At 42.8% G+C, this 26,986-nt stretch overlaps 1 protein-coding gene across 2 annotated transcripts in view; it reads right to left on the reverse strand.

Annotated features, from left to right (window-relative positions):
- Positions 1–26,986, reverse strand: part of EVA1A (eva-1 homolog A, regulator of programmed cell death) — a 213,317-nt gene that overhangs the window by 118,688 nt on the left and 67,643 nt on the right. For both annotated transcript variants that reach the window (XM_052809974.1, XM_052809973.1), the window contains exons 3-4: positions 22,443–22,566; positions 6,569–6,721 (exon numbers count right to left, since the gene is read on the reverse strand). In XM_052809974.1, the coding sequence (XP_052665934.1) occupies positions 6,569–6,721; positions 22,443–22,566 (277 nt within the window). The remainder of the gene's footprint in view (positions 1–6,568; positions 6,722–22,442; positions 22,567–26,986) is intronic.

A 26,986-nucleotide genomic window follows, 5' to 3' on the forward strand; every position in this document is an offset into this window, starting at 1 on the left:
TTTCCTGAACATGGGTATAGTTCAACAAGTGCCTACACCTAGGCTGAAGCAAGGTCTGAACTTTGGAAGCTGTGGGACTGGCCCACTTTTTTTAGGAGGCCACTCAGCTGACACAATCTGCAAGTCACTTCTTGCCCTTGGTTCTTAAAACAAAGCACGGCATGCTTGCAACCTCACAGGTTTCACATTACCTTTGTTTCTTGGGCTCAGCATTCACCATTGTGGTAATTTTGTACTTTTCTTGAGTGATATCCAAATTATTTTAAGAGGAACTTTATCAGTTCTGAACAAGTTACACTGGTTTTCATTCACAGTAACTCCATGGAAATAAGTTGAGATGCTATAGATTTAAATCTCTTAAATTCTGCCCTTTTATTATTAGGATTATAATCTGGATTTTCTTTTAACTAATAGTGGGGCAATAGGCATCTTTTATAAGATCAGCTACTAAAGAAGTTGATACTACTGATACAAATACCCCCTTTACTTCCTCAAATATCGTACCAATATCATCACAGAGCCTGCTAGTGCTATTTAAATTACTACTTTCAGAATTTTATTTACAACCACTGCATGGGGTCATACTCCACTGTAAACAACTTTTTTAAAACCAAATTGAACCTTGGCTTTGAGAAAGATCTTGCCCAGAAGCAAATTTGAATGGATTTTTTCAGTTTTTTAAAAAATAGCAATTGTGTGCATATAAAAATGACTTCATATAAATCATTTTTTATGACTCTATGGAATCCAACAATAGTTTGAGTTTTCTAGAAACAGCTGTAAAGTGATTTTAATTACCTCCTGGTGTTTTGAGACAAAAAGTGAAACACGCAAAGTATCTAAAATTGAAAAACAACTTTCTGAAAGCAGGCTTTGTCCCACTAACGTAGTGTTCTAATTGGGAATTTCTTTTCAATTTAAATTTAATAAGGTATTATATGTGAATTAAACAGCAACTGATATTTATTTAGCCTTCAAACTTGGATATTTGTGGGGTTTATTACATACAAAGAGATTGGCCTCTAAAAACATGTTCTTAATCATGAGCTATACACATAATAAAGTAGTTTCTGCACTGAACGTAAATGAAACGTACATAGAGTCACACCTATGGGCAGGGGTGCTCTGGAAGCCTGGTGTGCACACTGGAGAGGAAAGACGCGCCCTGACTCCCTCCCAGGTCTGCTGCTCATCCCACCAACCCAGCCTGACAGCTACTTTAAAGGCCGTCATCTCCCACATGGTGAAATCAGGACATAGCATGAGAGCATTTCAGCCACAAGCACCCGGATCTCCTAAAGGACGGCCGTGCTACGTGGCATTATCTGATCAGCACAGATTTCAGCAGAGACCCCGTCTCCTCCTGCCACCCTGGTCCCCCACGGCTTCCCCCATCAGTGCCAGAGGTTACTACCCCTCACCGCTCCAGCTCCACACTTTGGAGGCCTTTTATTTTTAAGTATTTCATTTAAGACCAAGATTAGAGCACAGCCATAAACTTGTACTGATGGAAACATAGGATGGAAAATGGTCACGGATAGTGAAGCGGAAGAGAGCCAGAAATGCACAGCTGGAGGGGCAGCAGTCTCTTAAAACCAGCTCTTGTGTTGGCAGGAACAGTAACATGTACCACGGAATTTTTTTACTGCATGTATTTCATACTTATTCACATGCTAGATCTGAACACAGATAAAAAAAACTAGAAGGGTCCATTATTTATATGGTGTAATAAATATTTATATGAGGGACTGTGAAGGCTCTGGTTCGAGTCATACATACATCTGCATTAAGAGGAGGAAATCAAAACAAAGTAGGTTGGATCACCTTCTGCCACTGCATTAAAATGAAAAACGCCAGGGAATGAGCACCTAAAGCACAGGCTCCTTTGCTGAACTCATTTCTCTGCTCTTTCATTATCAGATCCAATGAGTTAGAGAGTGCCACTGACCATCTGCTTTTCCTCAGGGCTTTGTAAACACATCCATTTTCCCCTTACAGAGGCACAGGAGAGAACTTGTACGTTAAGTGACAAGGACATTTTACTTCTCAGCAGACTACTCAGCTTAACCCGCACACCACAACCCAAAGCTAGGCTTTGGAGCCAGAGTTCCCACAGTCTTGCGCCGACTCCAAAACCAAGACCAGATTCCTTCTACCCAGGCTGAGGAGTTAAATTGCTGTGGGCTGGTTGTATAGGTGATGGAGAGAGGCAGGGTCCTTGAGAAGGAGACCTGGATCCTGGTGCTAGAGGTCAGCTGAACATGTCCACCTCGCGCTCTGTGGTTCAGGGCAGTAGCTACCATAAAAAAGTATATGTGAACATGTCAGGTGCCCTGAATATGATCAAGGATATCGCTCCACTAAATGATGAAAAGGGTAATTGTTTTACATCCAAGTTCTTCCTCCTTAGTCTCCTAATTAGATCATTACCTTGCACTCAGATACAAGTAGGAAAAGGCCATTTTTTTAAAATGGCTTCTCTTGGTATAAGCAAGTCACTCAGAGATGCAGGCAGAGACAGCTGTAAACAGCACGATAAAGGGGCAAAAGGCTCACTGGGTTGAAGGATATTAATGGCTTGTTGCTTGCGAATAACCCTTTCCCCAGAGACCTCCCTATGCTCTGTGTATTCTCTCTGCACACACTAGCAGCAAAGTAGAGACTTTATTAAGAGAGTTACAAATAAGGTCAAACTCCTTTAGGAGCTTTTCAGAGTTCCCAAGGCATTCAAGGAGGGGTCTAGCTATTTGCAGGGGTTTCCCATTACGGTCAGAGACACAAGTTTCAGCATGTTTCCAGTTAAAAGAGGATCCTGGCAGGTTTCCTCTTTAACATGACAGGGATAGGATGGAGTTCTTCACAATAACTTTCCCTTCACAGATGCTAAGCACATTCGTATAGACATCAGGCAGAGAGAAAGCATGCATCTGGCATGGCATGGTGTGTGAAGTCTGACCTGGGGATTTTACATCACCCAGGAGCAGCACAACGATGGCTGGATTATGTAGGTGTTAAAGGGCTGCAATGTCATGATACCTCAGATCCCTCCACCTGACCACTTAATGTACCTCATGTCTCTGCGGAATCCAAGAAACTCGCCATTAGTGGACTTTATCTCCTCAACACTCCTGCAGGAGTACAAGGTCTCGTTTTTCAAGGCAGAAGCAACACAAATTAAATTATTTGTTCCCTTACCTTATGGCAGAGTCAGAAATATATAGAATGTTCTATTAGGCCACCCTCCTCCTCATCTTAGACCTCAGTTCTTTAAAAGCCTCATCTGTATAAGCTGTAGATTTCTAAATTCAACCCAAATGTGCATTTTGTTCACAGAAAAAAATGGAATAAAATTTTCTGAACTGTTTTTCATTAGGAGAGGAAGAAAAGATACCCATCCCCAGCTTTGGGGCAAGTACGAGTTTTTCACTCATCAAGTAACTCATGCTGCCTGGATAAAAATAATCACTGCAAACTTGTCCAGGACCTACTTCCTGGGAAAAAGCCCTTTGCCAATGCTCAGACTTGACACAAATCATCAGTTCTGTGAAATTCAAACAGAATAAATCTTCCATGTGCAGAACATAGCTGGGTTCTGCCTTACGGGAACTGGATGCTGCTGAGAAGTCTGAGTCATACGGTCATATTTGTAAGATCAGCTCGTTGCGAATGTCTGGGATCAAAGGCTGTCACAGAGCAGCCCTCCCCGTATTGCAGGGCTGTGGAAACGTGCAGGGAAATGTTCTCTAGCTAGAGAAAGCTTTGATTTATAAGCCGTGATGTTTTCACCTGCTCCTGAAGGAACAGAGTTGCCTGCTGGGCTAGGCAGGCCCATGGCAGGAGTACAGTTCCTGGAGCAGGTTGGGGGACTCTGCGAGCTGCTCCCACGATTGCTAGTGGCAGCTGGGAGCACAACCCCCTCGCTTCAGTGCTGTAAATGTAGGCAGGACTATTATTTCTTGCAGCATGCTGTGGGGAAGCATGGTGTGAATATGCTTTTCACTGATTTGGGTTGTAGGTGGATCCTACACTGGTTTCTCCTGTGAGGCCAAGAGAGGAGTGATAACCACAGCCAACTCACCTTCCCTTTCCTGCATCACTAGAGGTCTGTCCTGTTCATTCCACTGGCACAAACAGATGAAGGGAAGATCACAATAAGCAGAGACTACCCGTAGCATTGGCAGCATCACGCTGAGGGGATCAGCGAGCTGTTGCTGAACACACTAGCAAACCTGGACAAACACTCTCAAATATAGCTGGGATGTGAGGGATGGAGCATGGTGAGTTGAAAGACCACCTGCTCACTCACATTTTTTTTAGTTAAGCTCACACACACACACCCTCCACTCAGGGTTTCAGCCTGCAGGGGAACGTCAGCATCAACAGCTATACATGCTGTTTGTCTTTCAGCCTACACACAGAGTGCCCAAATGCCTGGGAAAACCTGGGGAAGGCTTTGCTCCTTGGTGAGTGCCTCACCTCTCATCCCCAGCCCTGCAGGGCATGCAGCCAGCCACTGTCCCAGAGACACTTGCCTTTGCTGTTATGCAGGCAAGACATACCTTCCCCTTCAGCACCCCAGCAGCACCAGGCTGACTTTAACAGATACTTGAGACCCCAGCAACTCCAAATATGCACATACTTACTCCTGTCCAACAACTCAGTCATTTTTAACATCAGTTCACGGCTTAAAACCTTGCACTGGATTTCAGTGTAAAGCTACCTCAGCATTCTCACTACTAGCTTGGCATTTCATTGTCTTGTACTGAGTCTGCTCTCATAACTGGTTTCATCCAAGAGCTGACACTGGAGGAAAGCCCTGCCTCATCCCAGCAGCAGACTGCGTGCTACACTCTAGCATCCGATACTTTATTTCCTTGGGCAAGCATCCCAATTTGTAGAGATCACAAGGCCAGTTTGAAAATAACAGGGCATACAAGCGCTATAGAGGGTATGGCACATGCAGCCCTGTTGTCACACCTCACTGCTTGTTCTCTTTGCTACAGCTTTGCTCTCCTAGCTCCACTGCGTCCCGTCCCATTTTCTAGTGCCACATACCTTGCTCTCAGCCAGTACAAGTTTTGGAACTTTGCATCTGGGCAAAGAGTAAAACTTTACCTTTTCTGGATTCACATAGAGTTTTGCTTCACACTGACATTCAAGAGCAGGTCCCGGTGCTAGTACCTTGTTACCAGTACGTGTCTGTTTCTGCTCTCTCAGCAAGGACAAAGGAGCGGTGTGCTCAGGTGCACGCTAGAAACCCATCGAGTTTCGATGACTCAGCAAGTTATCACCCAGAAGCCGAACCACCACAGCAACCAGCGTGAATACTCTTAGCCCATCCCAAACACCACATGAAAGAGGTCCAGGCTAACCTGTTACACTATCTGTTTTGGCTTCTGCACCCTGGCAGCTGGGGGATAGCAGGAGCACATCCAGGGACATAGGATACCTCAGGAGACAGGAGGTAACTTGTTAAAGGACGGTGACTCTCCTGCCATGCATCTGAACCATGGGACTGGGCAGGAGACACTGAACTACTCAGCTGTGGGGCAAATGCTCAGATTTTCACAGCTACACAACTAAGGCACTCACCACGTTGCACAAATAACCTGACTGGCCTGATTCCACCTTGTTTCCTACTGACACCCATCATCTGTGTATCATATTTCCAAGCAGTCACTTCACATGCTTCCATTTGAATAGCATTTAACTCCTTAAGGGCACTGGATCAGCAGCTGTGAAGCCAAAGATCCCCAGACACAGCTGAACAGATACCAGCATAAGCAATAGCAGCAGCTCAAGCTTCCCTGTACAGCCCCTTCTGAAGCCTTCCCTCCTCTGGAGGCAATTCCTTTGGGAAACCAGTTCATTCCCTCTCACCTCTGCAGAGAAGGATGATGAGGAATGCTGACCACAGGATTTTGCACTGCAGGTAGTTGTTCTCTCTGCCACAGCCTAAAATATTCAACGTCATTTCACACTGGCTCAAGAACAGACACTTCTAGCGACTGTTTTTGAATTTATTGATCTTTAACACATGAATGTAAGAGACTATGTGATAGCCTGAGAGTAAAGAAGGCACTTGAAGGTACTGTAAGTCAACCGTAACATGATGCAACTTAACAACTTGCTTTTTGAATTTTCACCCCTTGCTTTAACTTCAGTAAAAGTTTAAATGCAATGTCAAGGCTTGACTTGGCCACAGTCCGTGGTCCATGACATCCACCAGTAATATGCTCCCCCATATTATAGATAGACATTCAGTGTATAAACCACCAGGAGGACAGAAAATTGAACAAGAAATTCAAGCATATAAGCTGATGAATCTGCTAAAGGTCTGTGCCTTGGTAACTTGGCTAGAGCATCTAGCTGAACCTCAGTTTGGCACTCACGATGAAGCTTACCACTGGTTAACAAGGTACCACACATCAGGAGCACCACCATGGCAGGTTGCATGTCCCAGTCCTGCTTTTCCTAATCAGGATCTGTGCCAGCTCTACCATGACAACAGTAAATGAAATCACCCTGCCCAGACTTGTGTTCTCTGTCAAGCCATTCCGCTGCTTACCAATCATGGGCATCCCTAGGTTTTGGTATGGGCACTCCAGGCTGCCTCCTTGTGTCCTTCCAAAGATAGCAGAGTAAATGGCTATCACCATGCTCTTCTTACAGCTCAGCCTCAGCTTGTCATCTTCACAGGCTACTTTACTCTTGTATTCATCTGGAATGAAACAAACACTTAATTACTCAGCTGATCCAGAGACGGGCACTCAGCATGAAGGGAGCCCTCTCAGCTCCCCATGGTGTGAGCTTGTCAGAGGCAGCAGTGATTCTGGGCATATGCCCAGAGGTGCACATCAGCTGCCAGCACAATCCCAGCCCTACAACTGCATTTGCTAGAGTAGCACTGACCATTTGCATTATGCATCCTCTCTCTGGCATTATCAGCTCATTTAATGAACATATTTTAACCTAGCACATGTCAGTTCCAGTAAATAGCCAATAATTTCATTTTGCAGACAAATAAGTAAGGCACAGCAATTGAGTGATTTCCACACGGTGATACTAGAAGCCTGTGGCAGGGGAAGGTAAAAGCCCATCTTTAGGCACCTTTCTCATCCACAGATCAGCCCTTTATGTGCCAAGCATTTATTCTACATCACAGCAGCTCAAATGCAAACATAATTATGCTCAATAGCTTTTTTTCACAGCAGCTCTCCCTTTGCAAATTCGATAGGAGCTATACTAAATTGTTTAATGTTGGAAGCTGCTCTTGCCTGTTGCAAATACAAATATGCAAAGCTGCTCCCCAAATCTTTCTTGAAATGGTCAGTCCAAGAATGCAAAATACACTCCTGCTTTTGTAAGGCTGGTGCATACAGAACAGTCACTAAGTTTACATCTGTCAAGGAGACTGGGCCATTATTTCATAAGAAATCACATGTCATTCCCTTCTCTTTACTGTTATTATTTGTATTATGGGAACCTCTAGAGGTCCCAACCTAGAACAGGTCCTCCCCATGTATGTCTGCCAACACACCACAGAAGACAAACACTATTTTGAAGAGCTGGGTCTTTACAGCTAGACATCTACAAGTGTGAAAGAAAGAGACTAAGAAAACTGAAGTGGCATGTCTACAGTCACCTCAGGTAACCCAGGGCACAGCCAGGAATATAACCTCAACCTCCCCAGCCTCTGTAGAGTGACCTTCCACTTGATTATGTTATTTACTGTTAGAAATGTAGCCACAACAGCATCCAAATTGCTTAATGGGAAGGGTCCCTGACCCACGGTAACCTCCGAAGCATGATCAGTCATTTCTTCTGAAATGTTCCTCGTTGTACTAGGTCAAAATTGTGCCATAGAGCATGTTAACAACCAAACAGTGTAGATGATAAACATCAGCCAGTGCCCGGGTCTGCCCCTGGCCCTGTATTATTTACTAGCATAGGCATGACCTTCATCTCTCTCTGTCACTGGTTCTCTATGCCTAATATCACACACACACACACACATAAGAACTTATGTGAAGTCCATATGCATCAAACTACTCAGTAACTGAGAACACTACTAATAATTACTTCATAGTTTAATACTTAAGTCTTTACACCATGGCAGCTAGCACTTAATGTGACATTTTTTACTGTATTGTAACTATAGCTTCAAGAATCATTTTTCTTTATTCAAGATGGAGAAGAATTTTCCACCAAAGTTGAATTATAGAAGAATTTAGGTTGGAAGACTCCTCAGGAGGTCATCTGGTTGAACCCATGCTCAGAGCAGGGCTAATTTCTACATTAGATTAGATTTTTTTCAGAAGAAACTCCATGGACAAAACACGTATTATACCAAAACAGGCACATGCTGATTTAAAAGAAACATCTGAGAACAAACAACTCCTCATGCTTAACAAGGAAAATAGCCTATTACTTGGTGATCAGAGCACCCTTACAGCCCAGGTGACAATCTTAACCCTAGACACTATTCCAGTATGTAATCTTCCTTCTCACTCTGCAGCCTTTTTACAAAAATCTCTGAAAGATCCTAGGTTTTATCCCACTGCAGGGAAACTTTCAAACCTCTAAAATATTTTTTGAATGGGAAAATACTTTCTCATCCATCCCTGTAGATGAAGACAGAATTAAGACCTAACTCATTCATGGGAGAATCTGTGTGAAGAACACGCATCCTTCTTCAGCAATACCTATAGGGATAAACCCACGACCAGCTAAGTGTGTAGAATAGTGACAGGAATCAGGAATACCAGCTGTTTTCAACATCAGAGTATGTAGGGAGAGAGGAACCTCATACAGATGTGAAGAATCAATCATTATTTTATCTATGTAGGTATTTCATCCACAATCACCATGAAGGCATCTGAATAATAATACACTGAACATAAAAAGTGTTATCATCTTCACCTATAATTGTCTCCCGTAGGATTTTTGTTTCTTCTGTGAGGGAAATGGGATCAAAGCTTTAACCTGGCTATAGAGTGTAAAGCCTAACAGAGTATAATAGAACTTTATTGACTTAACAGACTTCTTTTCCTTAGGAAAAAAAAAACAAACACATGGATTCAAGCTAAAAGTACAATGGCACAAAACTCTGTAATAGGACAAGTTATACATAGTTAATGTTAAACCAATATCATGGAAAGGGAGAGTGCTTATGACTAGCTGACGTGGCTGAAATATGAAATAATTGATTAACTTTAGAAAAAGATCAATTCTGAAGTGTCTAACAAGTGAGTGCCAGGGTCCTCTGCGAAGGTCTTATTTCTTACAAGGCACTAACCCAATTTCCTCTTCTGATTTGGTTATTATTAGCTACATCTCCCAATTAACAAGTATAACTGATTGCTTAACCACATGTCCTGTGGACCCATTTAAGGTCCTTAGAATATTTATTAAATTCTGTTGACCATTCAAAGTGAGAGCTTGTAATTTGGAAACTTGACTGGGATTTAAACACAGTGAATGTTGCATTTAGCCTGGAAGACACTGGGATGCACAGGCATTCACATCTCTTCTGCAAGTCAGTCCAGCAGTCATGAGACAGTCAACAACAAAACTCTGCTCTCACATTTGAAGTTCTTACCCTTGTAGCCACTCTGGGAAGTCATGTTCAGGGCTTATGGGGGAAGCTGCCTGAAGGACGGCTTGAGATATTAGACCGGGGAGGTGAACCTGAGTGTACACTCCTTGGGAACCAGTGCAGCTTATGGGTGATGTGCTCCTGGCACACTGCAGCGCAGAGTAAGAGGGCTGTGCCACCTGAAACAGATGCCACCTCACGGTCACTAAATTCTGCCCTAGGAAACACCTATTGGAGCTGCCAGTTCCCAAGGGTCTGGCTGAGTCCAAACTGGCTAGGGCTGCAGTCCCCTGGGCTGGCACAGATAGAAGACACTTCTTTCTTAAAAGGAAGAAAAAAAGAAGAAAAAAGAAAGGATGAAATACGCAGTAGTATTTCAGACTCCCAAAAGGTTCCCTTAAGCTTGATCACTGAAGAACAGATATTCTCAGTGTTTCTGGGCAACCTGATAGAAATCTGGATAAATAGATAGAAAGTGATGTTACAGAGGACACAAGTCCCTGGAAGTATTTTCTGTTTCATAGCATTGCCACCTTCATCTTAGCCAGGATGAACCAAAGCCAGCTGTCTTTCATCCAGACACTGATGGCTCCCAGGCATTGGATGATGGTAAGGACTGTGACTGATATTAAAAAAATAGAGCTAAGCATCATCCATATATTTACTGGTACTTCAACCCATAATAGCCTTATATAAATATTGAAAAGAACTGAGGCAGCGTGAAATAAGAGAGCTGGGACCGGGAACGAATCTGCATTTTTCTCTCTCACTCTCCCAAGAAGAACTGGCCTCCTACAGATCAGTCACAATCTGGTCCTAAGCCTGCTATAACTGTTACAGTCTGGATATAATTCAGTCCAAATGCAAACATTTGTATTAGTGGGTTTCACGTTTCACCCTGAAAAATTAAACATACTTAAATGGCCTAGGAAAGGTGGCAGTGATATTCAGCAAATGGCTTACTCAACTCTAATCCCCCATGCAGTCATTTGTAGGGCAACAGAGATTTACCGTGATTAAGATATTTGCTAAGGATAATATCCCTTTTATTACTGCCTGTTTTCAGAGACACTGGCTTAAATATAACTCAGTAGAGAGAAACCAAGGAAGGAACAGCTGCAGGCTTTTCTAGACACGTTTTTAAAGGTCATTATATGACATGATTATAACATAGCCAGAACAATTAAGGGAAAACAATTATAAATGTTTCTAATGGAAAAATTGGTGCTCTCAAACAGTAAAGTGAACAAGACGACCCTTTGTAATTACAGGATGTGTACAAGAATATTAAAGTATTTACCTGTAGTAAATACATTTACCCAGAGTCTTAATAACATTTTGTCCTATGGTCCATGACAACTTTCTGAATGATCTTGATTGGGAAGCTCAAAACTAAATGTCAGTTGGCTCAATCTCTGCAAGACTTTAGAGATAGAAGCTCCTAAAAAGATTTTGTGTCTAACAAAGCGATGGAATGCATTAATGCCAGAGGTCTACCTTGCCTAAAACTACATTTTTCAACAGAACTTGTGGAAAAATTTATGAAATTTTGCTAATTAAAATATGCATGCTTCACATAATCAGTGCATAATAGTTGAACCTATTTCCCAGATCAAAGAGCTGGAAATACATGTAAAGATCAATCTGTCTTCCTCACAAAATCCTAAAGGATTTAAATCTTAGAATCGGGGATCTGAGCAAAGAAAGATATTTTGCAGGAAACAGAGATGGGTTGGCCCACTTCCTTATCAGGTCAGGATTGTTTCCAATAGAAGACTATCTTACCTAGTTTATAACTGTTAAATTAATGAGACTGCACCCAAGATGCCACTTCAGAACTGAACTGCACTCCATGTTAGCCAGTAACTTCTCTTTAGCCTAATTTTTGCCTTGCTCACCTTCATCCCAGCTTTGTTAGCATTTCCACTGCATACCACCCAAAACAAAGAACATTTCTTGCCTTGAAATTCATAACTTTTCCTTATATCCAGCCATTCCACCACACCTATTTTCCTTTAACTGATAAATGAATGTGTTTAACTATTGGGTGGTGGTTAGTGTTGGTCTGTGAAAAAGGGCATAGGGACAACTCCCTTTCTCACTCAGCCACTCTCTCCAGAAGAACTGTGTTAATGGCAGATACATCTCCAATGCTCCGTGTCACTCTTCCTACCTACGTCTCCTACTGCATCTATCAGATACGGATTGGTTGCAATTTTGAACAGCTGAGATGCACACTGGGCCAGATGGCACAAGTGGAATATGCAACCTTTTCGTCACAAGTTAAAATTCAACAAACTTTTATGGACACTGGAAGTCATCACGTGGTGAGATTTTGCTCATTTCAGCACACGTCTAGGCAGAATACTTACATTGCAAAAGTCACCACATAGCAATTTTTTGTGTCAGCCTAAAGAGAAAAGTCAAAATAGGGATCAACCATGGATATATTAACTCTTTACTGTGGTTGTAGTCACTCCAGACCATAATTCAGAGAGTCACAGAGGACAGGAGGCACCTCTGGAGACTGTCTAGGCCCCATGTTCATACCAGCGTCAACTAGACCAGCAGGTTGCTGAAGGCCATGTCCATTCAAGTTTTTAACACCTTCAAGGATTGAGACTCCACGACTTGCTTGGGCAACCTGTTCCAGTGATCCTGTTAATCATGCGAGAGATGAGTATAGTGAGTACCTGTTACTATCTCTTCTGGGGGAACTAGGAAGATGAGTCTCCAAGACAGGAAACCTATTAAACACTAGGACAGACACCTCTAAGCAGCATCCTTGAACAACAGTGCCTGTGCAACAGGACTGCCCATGAACAGCTCATCTTGGAGATACCCATCCAGTACCCCTCCTTGTAACCTGTGACCCTCATTTTTACATACTTTTATTTCCCCCATAATCAGCTAATTCCCAGTACCTTCTGTAAGATATAGAGAATTTTTTTGAGTGCATGTAGATCTAAGTACATCTCAAAGCAGACAGAGCAAAGGTGCCTTGAACAGCTTTCACTGACTCCTACAGTCTTCTGTGAAGAAGGTAATTGGACTAAAAGGATATTTTCCAGTCCGTGCTCTGCTTCAAACCTTTTCCCCACACTCCTATTTCTATGTTCATGTATTTACTTACTTTTCATTTCAAGCAAGCATTTCTTGTCTGAGTTTTGCATCCTCTTTTACACTTTGGAAGATATAAGCAGATTCTGGCCTCCAAGTCCCTGAATGCAAATAAGTCAACATAGATCAGAAATTCCCCACAGTGGCAAATGCCTACTCTTTAGACCAGTGCCCTTGCTATGGCTCCTTGCCTTTTGTTTTCTTCCAATTTCCTTTCACTTATGACATGCACCTCATATCCTGAGTTCCAGAGCTTCCTCCTCACCCACGTGAACCTGCTACTAAAGAGAACTTTCCGTTCATCTCAGGATTTGAATAAATCCATATCAATCAAGTCAGCATTCCCTTAGGCAGGATTGGGTGGAGGAAACCTTTCCAGGACAGCAAAGGTCTCCAGAGTCCTCAAGTACAGCTTATCCTCTGACTCTCCCACAAGCACCTAAGCTGTGGGCTACCTGGTCATTCCCTCATTTCAACAGCCAGGATCTAAAAAGGATTGTCCCCTTTAATTTGGAGCATTAAAAGGTGAGAATGTCACAAATTCATACATTTGCACAGAAATATCTTTCAACATTATTTCAGTTCCATTTTCCCTTGAGAAACTTTCTGTGAAGATGCTGTAATTTAACTTTTAAAAATTGAAGTTTGCTACCCTCGATGGCATGGAGCACACTGCTTACTTCTGCAGAAGCTAATCTGAAACTCTGAAAGATACAGCTCTGATGACAGTCCAGAGCTATATCAAAGAGGCAGTTTGCCAACTTCAGAAGTACCCTGAAAACTCAAGAGTGCCAACTTTTGGAGGACTGAAACAGTTTCAACAAGTAAGAAGATTGTTCTTTGCAAACGACCTTGTCAGATTCCTTTAAAATTATGCTCCTGATGCACCCATACAATTTGCAATGTTTAAAAGGCGCCTTTCCCCACTGTCACTTTCATTAGTCTGAAGTAGTTGTCTTTTTATATTCTGCTCTGAAAAGGCTGGCAGTGCTGCAAATTAACTGCTACATTTCATTTCCAAAGTAGAGTTCAGATGCACCTAGCTGCACTTTCCTGTTGGGCAAACAGGTATATGGTTATCTAAGGAGGAAAAAGGGAACAATATTGAAATATCTATGTTAGACTGTGAGATGAGAGTTAAACAAAACACTTGGGAGCCCTGGATAAATTTAATTCTCGTCTTACTTCTTCCATTAATGAATTTGGGCTGATCTTCTGAAGCAGCTGTGACTTACTGGTGTTCTGCTGCTGGAGCCTCTGCCTCACCATTTATTAGTCCTCCTTCCAAGGACCTGAGAACCTGCTGGCTAAATTTCAGTGAAATTTGTCAGAAATGTTGAGATGACAAATGTAAAGTCCCTATACATTTTTTAAGAACTGGTAGCCAGTTACAGAAGAAAGCCAAATCAGTGTCAAAGCTGGTTGTAATTGTTGCACTCGACCACCAGCATGGATGTAATATCTGGCTGATTAGCATGGATATAAATATGGACTAGCTACACCATAGGAGGCAACATAGGAAGCATGGTGAACACCTTTGTTATGCAATAAAATGATGGGAGGGATGCACTAAGGAAAAAATTACTTGAATATGTAAGGAAAAAGACTTCATTAGTACCACTGCTCATGGCACTTTTTTTCTTCTCTTCCAGTGATGGTGTAAATCTGGAGTAATGCTACTTAAAGTTATTTTTAAAATAGCTGAAAAGAAGAATTTAGTCTTATATCGTTAAAATGGTCTTCAAATGTTAAAATAATGGCAATGATAATTCTGACACAGGAACATTAAAAGGATACCTGATTGATATTTTTACATATAATCCATGGGGCTGCCTAGAGCATAAAATATGGGAAAATGAGGCCTACTAGATTAAAAGCTAGTTCACTACTGTCCTAAATAATTAAACACACAGTATTCCCTCAATGGCTTTGCCTGAGAAGAAAAAATGTAGCTGGGAGAAATATAGTTACGAAATCTCCCAAATTCATCACAGATGCTTTGGAAGTCGCAGTTCCCAGAGACATGATTAGGTGACAACCTCCAGTGCCTTTTAAGTAGTCAGAAAAATAAGTGTGTAACCGGGAAGATCTTGATGCATCATTAGTATGATGAAAAGCTGAAAATACCAGGAGATACCTGTTTTAAAAATGTATAATTAATTTGAAAACCAAATGTTGGAGTGATATTGAAAAAATATGGAAGAAATCCACAGTATTGGAAAGAGTTCATTACCATACCTCTACCCCAGAGAAGATTTACTCTTCACTGGTTTTTTTCCAAGAGACGTTTATTTGAGGAGAGCGATTGATCTATATTTTCTGTCTTGAATACGTCCATATACAGGACCTCCTGCAGAAGTACTGTATAAATTTACTTCCCTGTTCTGTGAGGCCTACACGCATGGTTTAAACTGTGGATTCAATATAACAGATCCAAACTTTCACAAAAGTAAACCTTTGCAGCATCTCAATTTGGTTTATAAGCATATTGTTTCTGGGACATGCTTTTCCTCTCACGGTTCTTCACCAGTATGCCAGAAAACCTTGAAATCTATCATTGAGAGCTTGCAAACCTCTACCACAGTAGGACTGTGCTGAGATTTAGATTTATGGGTTTCATTTTTAAAAACTTGGTTTCCTTGTGTTTATTCTGGTTAATTGCCCCAGGGATACCCCCTTGCTCTTCTGGGGAGAAGGCTCCCGGATCACTTTGTCTCTGGCAGCAGCCAAAGCCGTTCACGACACCTGAAGCACCATCCACAACGCAGCCTTCAGCAGCAGCACAGAAAGGTACCACTGGTGCCCACAGTGCCTGAGGATGGGCTGGATCTCCTGAAGTATGTGAGGGCAAAGGCTCCCAGTTCCTTCTGGCAATGCTATTGACTCACCTGTCCCAGCACAGAAAGACTGCGGTGTATCCTTTCCTTGTCCTTCACTAAAAATTCATGGCTTAAAATGGTTTTTTTTACCCTTGGTTTTTTCCTAGGACCCCACAGAAAACTTAAATGCCAATGGACAAAGGGGATCTATAAAAGTCACAGCTCTATGACTTATACAATTTAGGCAGATTTGAGAATTTGTCTTTTTTAATAGTTCACATCTGGATACTGGAGACCTGATCCAGGAAAGGGAATCTTTCCACCTACATCGATAGGAAGCACCCTGGTCTTCCCTGGCTCCTTATTATGCCAGTCAGGGCTGACTGACGAGGTTTGAAAGAAAAATGGGAGGTTTGGGGTTTTTTATTACTTTTTTTTAAACTCTCCCGGATCAGCAGCAGTTTTCTTCTCCATGGGGGCAGGGGCTGACAATAATCTCTGCATTCGCTGACAATGAAATCATGCGTTCCTCTTAATCCTGCTCCTGACAGTCAAGTGATTAGTGTGCTACAGAGATAGGGCTATTTGACAGCACCTGAAAATCTCTGTGCATCAACGGCTTAAAACAATATTAATTGTTAGCATTAAAGTTTCTCTGACCCCGATTGTAGGCTGATGGATCTGTCCTCTGTTATTTATAACGTTCCTTTATTTACACCTCTTCATCACCACAGCATTTGCTGCCTGTGGTTTTATTGCCCTTATAAATTTCCACTCCCTGAATCACCTTAACAGTTTTGAAATAATACAGATAAGCAAGAGCAAGCTGATGAATGCAGGAGGTAAAAGGTTTATTCTGTTGCCTCGGTGGCTGGGCCAGAAGGATGTGCCCATTAAACAGCCCTCACTCCATTGCGCTGCTTTGGAAAGCCTGGCCCACCAAAAAGCAATGTGGTGAACAATACAGTGAACTTCTCCTGCCACCAATAAACCTGTCTTACAAAGGAGATTAATGTTTTTCTGAAAGGGTTGATAACTACTGAATTACCAATCTATCCCAGCACTAAAATCAATCATCAGTGTTAAAGGGACCAGGAATACATTTAGGTCCCTCTTTGCTGTCATCTGAAATTTCTACAAAAACTCTGTTCTCTTCATAGCCCTCCTCTCTTGCTCACAGCATTTTGCAAATTCTGCCTCGGGAGTGAAAGCCTTGAGGATGCGTGATGATACCAGGCTTTTCATGCTACGTTCACTGAATTTAACAGAAAAGGTGTAATCCTCAGCCCAGCAAATTCAATGGCAAAGCCCATACTAGATTCAACATTGAAGGATTGATTGTAAGGAAATTAAAAGGTGAACAAGATGCATTCACTGCAAGCCTAAGCAGTCCTTCCAAAATGCCCTTTCCATAATTTTCAGCCAATCCAACTGAAATCTGGTGAGCAGATCTGTCCAACTCCCCAAGAGACATAAGACAGATTCACATTCACCAGCAACTGGGAACCGCCAACACAGAGGATGACTCCGCAGTTCTTTGATAGTTGGGAAAGCTCTGCCACAAGTAATGGTATTCTGCTGGTTTTACAGGTTTTGAAGTACCACTGGCAAAAAAAATCACACATCCTCACCAAAAGGCAGACACTCCTGGGACACAGCATGGCAGCTCCATCACTAATCTGACAGAAAGTGCAAATTTTAAGATGCCATTTTTATGAGAAGATGATCTAATTGGAATTAATTCCTAATTGATTTTAAATTCAGTTGCTCTCTAATTAAAATTACCTAGGGCTGTTAAGAAAAATAAAGTTACCTGAGTAAGATTTTGGCAGGCACATCAGGACGGGCATTCCCATGTTTGAAAAAAAGTCTTTGACATTTCACAAGAATTAACCGGGCCTCTTAGATTAGAATTAAATCTATGGTGGAGAGAATGACTGCCTGCTCTCTTCAAAACATGTATCCAGGTTGATTCTCAGCACAAAAGTTTTCCCATAAATCAAAGCTACATGTTCCGAACTAGAACAAAGTGACGTCCCCCACCCTCTTTCCCCTTTCTACTCCCACACAAACTTTTGGCACTTCGCCCTTTGCCAACAAATGCAAGTTTCCTTCCCAGATGCATTTCTCGGAGTCTTGATCTGCCTTTCACAAGTAAGTTTTTGTATTGTTACAGAGGGATTTGAGCTTCAATTGGAGCCCAGGTCACAATCCAGGCTTTCCGAAACTTCAAAGGTTTTAGGCTTACGTTTGTGAATAGAAGGGAGAGCAGCAAAGTTTGGATTTACACTTTGTTACATCACTGCAATGATTAATACAGGGAGACTTCACACCTGCCAGCCTCCAATTATCACATCCAACTGTTCCACCCCGCATTTTAAAATTACATAAAAATAATAATAATTAAAAAAAAAAAAAACCACCACTGTATGGAGATTATCTCTCCCAGAATCCTTGAAGTCCTAAGCTAAATCAGCAACTGCCTGATAGGAAAGAGGGAAAATATCACTATAGCATTACAGGAGGTTGCAGCTCAGGGCATTCAGAGCTGAGAAGGGGACAGTGCATCCAGGACAGCATGGCAATGGCAGAGGAGGAGACAAGAGAAAGGCACTACATGAGGGACTCATGGATGAAGCCACATAATCAAGGTAGGAGCCCTCTCCTTTCTCGACAGCACTGCCAGTGAATGCCCACTCAGGCAACACATCTCATACTAAGTAATCCCTTCGCAGAGACAGGCAAGCACTTATGTCCCCATTTTGTTCAGGAGCATTGGCACTTTTGAAATAACAAAGCCAAAAAAAAATAACCAAACAACCAAAAAGTCCCCATGGGCGAACAGGCGCTGGTATTGCTGGGGGGCAGAGAGGTGAAGTTATTTCTTCAGCATGATTTGGGCAGCCCCACAGATCCTGTTCCCAGCCAGGATTAGACTTTGCAGCCCCTCCAGAAAGTCTGGCACACAGAGCAAATATTTCCTAGCTTACAATAACACACGATCTTACACGGTTCTCCGTCTGTGAAGTAAGGGGGATGAACAAACACTGAATTGTTTGAATAACATTGGTGAATCCATATTTCAGTTAGAGGGAATTCATGTTAGACCAATTAAATAGTATGTCAATTCCCTCTAATTATATGTTCCTGCAGCCTACCCAGTAATTATACTTAATAGGTCTAAATCAAATCAGCATGTTACCAGAGAAATAATTGGATTTGTGTGCAATTTTTTAATGTTCCTGAAAGGTACCCCAGAGATTGAAGTTCTCTGTGTGTTCAGGGCTTGATCTTAGGATTCAGTGTGCTTTGGGTGTGGATCTCAGGCTACACCATCCCTGATAAATTAAATGTGCCAGTCCTCTGGTGCTGAGGCCAACTGGCAAGGGACAGCCCACAGCCATTCTCATCAACTTTTTTAGCCTCTAAAACGGGGTGGACATATCCAGACTTCCCACTGGAAACCATCCCCGCCCGGTACTAAATGCCAGTCTACATCTACACTAGCAGAGAACAACTTCAGGTTTCACTGCTACAGCAACATGTCCCAACCTTGACTTGCAACAACCTTGTGGGGACTCTCTACTCAGACTGCAAATAGCGGAATGATTTACTGAGGCACCTCCAAGTTTAGGAGCACAAGTCATAGCTGTGTTCTGCTGAGACCTGTACTGTGCTTTTGAACATCTGCCCAAAGGTTGGTGCATATTAGAAACTAAGACCCACATGCTATGGGCAAATAAAAGTTAAGCCTCTATACACTTTGATGAACCTTGGCCCTCAAATCACATAGCAGCAATAATAAGTCTCACTTGCTCCAAACTGAGACAGAATAGAGCATTTTATTGATTATTTCTGATCTCCCTAAATACCCTATACCTTAAAATCAGATGTACACACATACATAATGTATTTATTTACAGGCACAGAGAATATTCAGGACTGCCAAACATCTGACATTTAAAAGCAGTCCCATGAACATATCTGAGTCCTGTACATGCAAGATGAGTGTCCACTAGACCCCAGATCCATCCATTGGATCAGAGGGGACCATGATTAGCACAAGACAAAAAACACAGAAGCCATTGAATTTCTCACTGCTTCTAGTTAAGCATGCACTCCTCTGAACTATTTTTTTGAATTTCTAGAGGAGGTGAACCACAACACCTCTGCACGAGTCTTCCCTGCTTCCAGCGAAAGCAGTCTCAGAGGAATTGGTACAGTAGAGATCCTCCCCATTACCCTGCTCCCCGGAGCCCCATCATTTGGAAAATCTGGGCCTTTCAGTTTCAACATGATCTACTGTCCTCCATCTCCTTGAAATTCTGCCCACGAGAAACCAAAATAGCACCTTGCCTTGTGAGTGAACCCCATACAGCCAGCGAGCATCAAAACCACTAGATTTCAAATGCAACATAATGTCAGAGAGGCATAACTGCAGTGACAGTGGCTGGAGGGGATGACTGCACCATCTAGTTATTCTTCAGCAAAGGTACAAGTAAATGCCACTAACTTCAGTTTTGCTTTCTTTCAAGGAAGTCTTTCTTTTTAGATAACTACCTCTAGTCAGGGGCCTTTTGAGGCTCCAGCATGACTCTGAGAGTGGGAAGGCTTGGGCATCCTTATTTTATGTTAAAGATGTCCTGTCCAAACTCTGCAGGCCACTTCCCAAAGCGCCTCTCCTACCCATATACAGGAAAACTCACATTCATTCTACCTAGGTAGGCACTTAATCAAGGCACCTACTTCAGTAGCATGGTCACATCGGGCTCCCTCAATAAGCAAAGGAAAGAAATAGATGTCTCTAGAGGACAATTCAGACCTTAAATAGCTTCTTATTAAAGTAATTCTGTCATGTCTACTGTTAAGAAGGACAAATTCAGGAACAGAACCCAAAATTTGCATTTGTCTTTTGATAAAGTTATGGATCGAAACATGTGCCAGGCAGTGAGCTCTCGACAAGGACTCTCTGGTGCTCTTCAGTTACAATTATGTGTGCTCAGACTTTCTGGAGCAGGTCAACACTTCATAGGACCACAGCTTTTGGAATTAGCTCTTAAACATATATTCATTTACAGCTCATAAACAATACTTAAATACTCAATAACCCAAAAAGCCCACCAAAATTTATCATGGTCCTGAATTTTGCATTCTATGGATCCATCTTTCTTCAGTCCCCCCATTAAAATTCTCCCTACAGAAAGGTGGAAAGGCTTATCAAACTCACACAAGCATGAGATTCTGTTTGTGAGACTCAAAATTAACATTTTGAATCATCAAGGAAAGGTTGACCATGTCCTGGTATCTCTGTGCAAAGCTAACCCTCACATATTTCAAATCTTGCTATTAATCCAGTGGGTTCTCATTAAAAGTTTGCCCAGTGACTAAGAAACAATAATTTGTGTCAGGTTACCCTGTTTCACCCTGCAAAATTGGAGCTGCCTGAAAAATGTCTTGGGGAAATGTTTTCAAGCAGCTTCCCCTGCTCTCTTTGAGGAAAATCACCTACCCAGCACACATGCAAACTTATTCTTTTCTAGCATATCTGTAATTAGCAAAGAATGCCAAGCCATAAATATTTATGCACAGATGGGATCCTGAAGTACCTTCAGAAGTTCAGCACAGGCCTCAATAGTTAGATTTTTCAAGCAAGCTTTGATGCAAAACCTGCAGGTTCAGGAGGATCTGTCAGAACACCCTGCTAATCACCCCTCTCTCGGAGATGCATTTCTCACCCAACAAGGGAAGTTACAACCACTCGCGAAAACCCCACAACAGATGCAGGTGCTTCATTACCTCCTTTTCACTTGAATTCCTCACAGATCTTGCCAGATCCCTGCACTTCTTTAGCACAGGTCTCTGCATGCTGGGGCAAAAAGTCATCTTCTGTGCTGCTGACAGAGTCTGAATGTTTCTGCTTTTGTTGCAAACCTTTTCTGAAATCAGATGTTTTTCTTCCCTGTGCGAACTTTTTTTTGAATTCTTCCCCCAAAATTTTGCTGATGTGATGCTGGAACCATGTTGGTTATGTCATCTAAAGAGCTTGGGATTAGGATGGTCTGATGTGCCATGTCCAGACTATTAATTCAAATAAGAGTCAGGTCCTGTTCTCAAGCTGAAATCAGTTGGCACAGTTTGGCCACCATCAAACCCTATCCATCTCCAAACTAGTGTCTGTTTCCAAAGCACTGATGGAGAACAGTGCCCAGGCTGTGCTAACTACCCCAGTGGGGCCAGGAATTGGCCAAGAGGGTGTTGGTTGTCCTGGGCCAAAGCCGCACCAGGCTCACTCCTCTGCAGCATGCATAATTGCACTCCCCAGTACCCAGGCGCCAGCCCCATTTAATTTAAACACAGCTAATGAGATCACGCAAAACACAGGTTAACATTTCCCAGCCTGGTCTGGAAGCCATTAAAAACTGGCTTATGGCACGGTGTGGGCAGGTGAGCTTCCCGTTGCACCACCGTCTTCAGTGCCTGCCTTAGGCACCCAGGTCTGAAGTCTTTGCCCACGCAAAGAACTCCTGCTCCCTCTGGAGGGGCAGGCAGAGCGGGGACAAGTCCCACTAGCCCCCCGGGGACAGAAGGGCAGCTGCAGATGGGAGCAGAAGCAGCCCACCCACTGCCAACAGCGTGAGCTCAGCATTGGCAAAGGCTTTTGCTGGCACCTGCAAAAACAATCTGCAACTTGGGCTGCCGGCGAGGAGGAAGGAGACGGAGCGGTAGCATCCCAGCAAGGCAGCAAGCAAGGGGGAGAGGGGAAATGCTCCGCACCCAGGGGGTTATGTTATGCCGAAAATAAAGGTAGAAGGGGACAAAGTCCTAGGAGGCCTCTCTGATGAGCATTAAGGACGAAAACGCTTTGGTCTCGCCAGAGCAAACAGATTCGATAGCGAGATACTTACTTGGCCTGCACTTGTACCATACAATGAGGTACTTGCCGGTTCCAGGGCATGGATCTGCACCAAACAGCCGGTTATTGACGAGAAACTGGCAGCTCCGCCTGTCCTGGCACTCGTCCAGCATCTTCTGCAGCCAGGAATGCACACAAGAAACAGAGAGACAAAAGCACTTCAGTATCTCCACCAAGGGGATCGTCAAACAGAGACAAGCTGGAGAACAGCAAAGGCCATCGTTGCCTCCTCAACTGGCGCTGGCACGAGGCAGGCAATGGGGCTCAATGCAGTGGGTACCGCAGGAGCCGTGGACCAGGAGAGGACTAAACCTTGCACTGTTTTAAGGAACATGTCTTTCTCTTTCATGCATGCAAAAGGAGGGATTTGCACTGGGATGGTCACGGAGATTTTGAAACGTTTGCATGCAATTTAATCGTACTATAAGGCAGTACTGTCCCAGGAAAAGCAGCTTTGAGGACATGGATCAGCCTTGACAGTTAAAACCAGAGACCCAAACTCTGCCACCACCATTCTGCTTTAGATTTCTCTCGAGATGCACAATTTCAATCACAGTTTTCAAGAGAGCTTGTCTCAGTTATATAAAAGCTTTGGCAATTACTGGTATTCCAATAATTAGTAGTTGTGGTGGGAACACTGTTACGCAGCCAACTTAGTCTGTTTTTAATAGGGCTCACTCCTCTTCCCCCATGACTATTGTATTCCTTTTAGCTAAACTCAGCAAGGGCCTGCGAGTCGGGGGGTCCTCCCACTGCCGGCATTTTGGGTCCTATGCCCTTTTCTGCACTGCTTTTCCTCTAGCGCTTGCTCCCCACTTCCCCATTCATAACACTCATAAAAACTCCATCTCAGAATCCACAGGGGCAAGACATTCTGTCTCCTGCTAGAAAATAGCTTCATTAAGGAAGATTAATGATTTCTTTTAACCCTATGATCCTCTAAAGCAGTAGTGGGGGGAGAATATTATTAAGTGGGGCAGTAATTAAGTTTTAAATTCAGCTGGATGGCTTAGGTGGTATTTATGTACTCCTGTAGAGCCCTTAAAGCACTAAAATTACCATAATGTTTGCCTGACACACATGAACCTGTCAGAGCATTTTGAGACCACAGAGCGAGGTAATCCACCAGCCTTGCTAAGTCCCTGCGATACAGAGCTGTGAATTCCAGTCCCAAAACAATTAATTTTCACTTGCAAGGAGGCGCTGGAAAATCCTTTCTCAGAAATTCCCCTAGACTCCCCTGGTCTCTTGTCTTCTCCCTGTTCCCTTTTCTTACACCCACCACGACATCTGGGCTTTCCCACAATCTTATCCCCGTGCCATTAACATAAAGGCTGTTCCTTTTCTACCACGCGCCATCCAAACCAATTTTCTCTCTGCCTCAGTGACTACTCTCTATTTTTGAGTTCTCCCTGAATGTAATATATATAATCTTTAGCATTAAAACTCTGAATGTCACCCTCTGAACACCAGGAACAACAGCTGTTCCAGTTTCAAGTGCAATCTGAAACTGCTTCATTTGCGGTTGCTCATAACTTCCTAAAGCTTTCACCTTTTGGGCTGACACATGCAAGAATTCGTGCCTGCCTCAAGTGTGACCTTTATTTTAAAGTTCAAACCGAGACAATTCAGGTCTTTTCTAGTGAGCAGAGAACATATGCTGTTGTTTTCCACTTACAAAGGTAATAAAATGCAGTCATCTCGTTTCAAAATACAGAGCTTAGGATGGAAAGGCTGAAAGGTGAACACTGAAGGAGGTGCCTGGGAGCATTAGCCCCAATTTGACCGTCACGTTAAAATGCATAGAAACAGCATATTCTTTCCTCTAGGCTCATAAGGGTTGACTGCTCACTCAGCATGTGAAATTTAATTTAATGCAAAATCCAATGAGTTGCAAAGGAATTTAAGTGAGGCCTCTACACAGATACCTCTTTTGATCTCAAAAGGCAAAGAACAACTGGCACAACCCTTGAGTGCTTCACATACAGAGAGAAATCCTCTCCAAATCACTGCGGACCTGAAAGGATTTGCTGGTACTGGACAGCCATGGCTGTGTTTACGCCCAAGCAGTGCTAAGAATATGGAGCAGGGAAATAAGCAGCACCCCAAATGTTTTCTTTCCCACAAGGGAAGCTTTCTCCCCTCAGAGGCAGCAGACTTGGGTTGCTGGTCAACAAACCTGTTCATAGCAGATGGGTGGGATTTTCAAAAGCCTTCAGCACTGCATAATAGGTGCTATTAAAACCAGTGGGAAAACCACCCTGGGTTTCAGCAGAGACTGGGTTAGGCCAACATGAAGCCTCTTCGAAAACCTCAGCTTCCGTGCCTAAGCAGCACTTGTTCACCTGTCCTTAGGCTCAGCACCAGGAGCGAAGGCAATTACCAGCCACAGAGAACCACGAACACGGGCAGCCGTAACATATTGCCACTTTGTCTTGCTCTGCTCTAACTCTTGGCAGCTCTTGCTTACTCCGTGTATTCCACATAAGTAAAACCTCCTGAGTTTACTTCCTGCAGTATGCAAAGTAACACAGAGCCCTAGGGAGAAGTTTGTACCTAAATTAAGGAGCAAAAGTCTTCTATGCCATTGTGAGACTGTAGAAAAAGGCAAGAGTTCTTGAGGCTGAATATGCCTTTTACTAATTGGTTTTAGTGTTTAGACACAGTTTCAAATTAATTTGATAATAGCCATGACTCTGAGAAGTTATTTCATGGGGGGAGAGAAATCAATATTTACTTTTCATTCACTTAATTCTAATGTGCCTCCCCCTGAAGGGCAACGATTTTCCTGAAAATATAAAAAAACATTAAGATTTCTGATTTCCTGCAGACTGTTTGAGTAAAGTCTTAGGCGTAATGAAATACATCCACAAAGAGTAAAATAAAAAAAATATGTTCAATGCTCAGTGAAATACATGAGGAAAAATGCAAAGAAAATTAGCAATGGTTGACTGTGTCATGTTCTTGATTAAAAATAATGAACAAAGATGCTGAACCAGCCCTAACGTTAACTTAAAAACTTGCAGATACAATTTTTACTTATCCTTGCCACAGAAATCTTCTTCCCCACTGCTTACATCAGTATGTGCTATATACCGGCATCTTCTTAAACACTGTGCAACACAGCGACTCTACAGAACATGTATGACAAGACGACCCACTACAGGTACACTTCCCCTGCATGTCCAGTGCATCTGGCATTTACAGGGGCCCTTACAAACCAAGATTTTGGCTTTCTGGTCTTACTCTCAAAATTTATACTTCTAGGCAGTATCAGAGCTCTGGCAGATGTCAAGTGTCATTTCTGAACTCTTTGCAGATGACCCGCTAGATTGACACCAGGAAGGCTGTGAGTTTACTTGGTAGTGAGGGAACGTCCTGAGCTCACATGGCTTTTGTTTAATGGATGGAAAAAATTAGGCAATTCATTCTACGCTTGCCTTGTTTTTCTGGCTGTCAATGTCAGCTGTAAAGGTGGGAAAACACAAACACAAAACCAAACAAAAAGAGGCCCACAAACAACCTGAACTTGCACAGAAATAGTAGTAGACACGCAGAACCATCCCTAACCGGGATATATAATCAGCTGTTTATGTCATTGCCATCTGGTAGACCACTGACTAATGCAAAATAAAGTCGCATTGGATTAGATTATATTATAAAAATCACTCCAACTGAAGAAGGTGGAGGAGGAATTCCTGTCTGGCATGAAAGGGGAGGGAAGACACATTAATTGTGTTGTGCCATTTTATAATTGCGTTCCAGTGGTAAATCAAGCCTGAGGGCTGACAGCCAGTGCTCAGGAGGGAAGTTGTGGCTGTTTAAACCCATTCCATTCTCTGGTTCATGATTGAGCTAAGAAGCTGCAAGATTTAGAGGAGATAAGAGAGCAAGAAATGTGAATTCAAGTAAAACAAAATCTAACCCCTGTGATTTATGCGCTGGATTAATCTCACTGCGGTGACCCGAGTCTTAAAGCAAGGGCAGCCTCAAGCTCAAAACCATGTCTTTCTACTAGGCATTGCAGATGAAACGCATTTCTCGTGCTCATTTTGTTGTGCTCATTAGCTAAGTAATTGCTTGTGCTCATTAGATAACAAACTTTTAAATCTGGAACTGGATGCGAGCTCTGCAAGAAGGCTGTCCTCAGCCATTCCCAAGGGTGCATTCATTTTTATTCTGTCTCTTCAAATCACTCTTCAAGAAGCGCTTCCCCTGCACGCTTAAAATAAACCACAACTGAGCTTAACACCCAAGGCAATTAAACTTATCTATCTCAGTTCTTAGTCCCTTGTAGTAGTTCATCAATTCAACACACTTAGGGTGAAACTTTGGACCCATAGAAGCCAATGGTGAAACTCAAAGGGAACTAGGATTTTGCCACAGGGCTGCTCTCTGTACAGCCTCCATCATCAAAGGAACATAAGGACGACTGCAGGGCACGTCAGTCAGGCATGAAATTACACAGAGGAACCCCACTAAATAATTTCCCAAATTGTATGTTGCTGAGGAGAATAACTCAGAGAGCAAACAGCA

This window comes from Harpia harpyja, chromosome 15, assembly GCF_026419915.1.
Source record: "Harpia harpyja isolate bHarHar1 chromosome 15, bHarHar1 primary haplotype, whole genome shotgun sequence".
In the NCBI taxonomy this organism is placed as follows: domain Eukaryota; kingdom Metazoa; phylum Chordata; class Aves; order Accipitriformes; family Accipitridae; genus Harpia; species Harpia harpyja.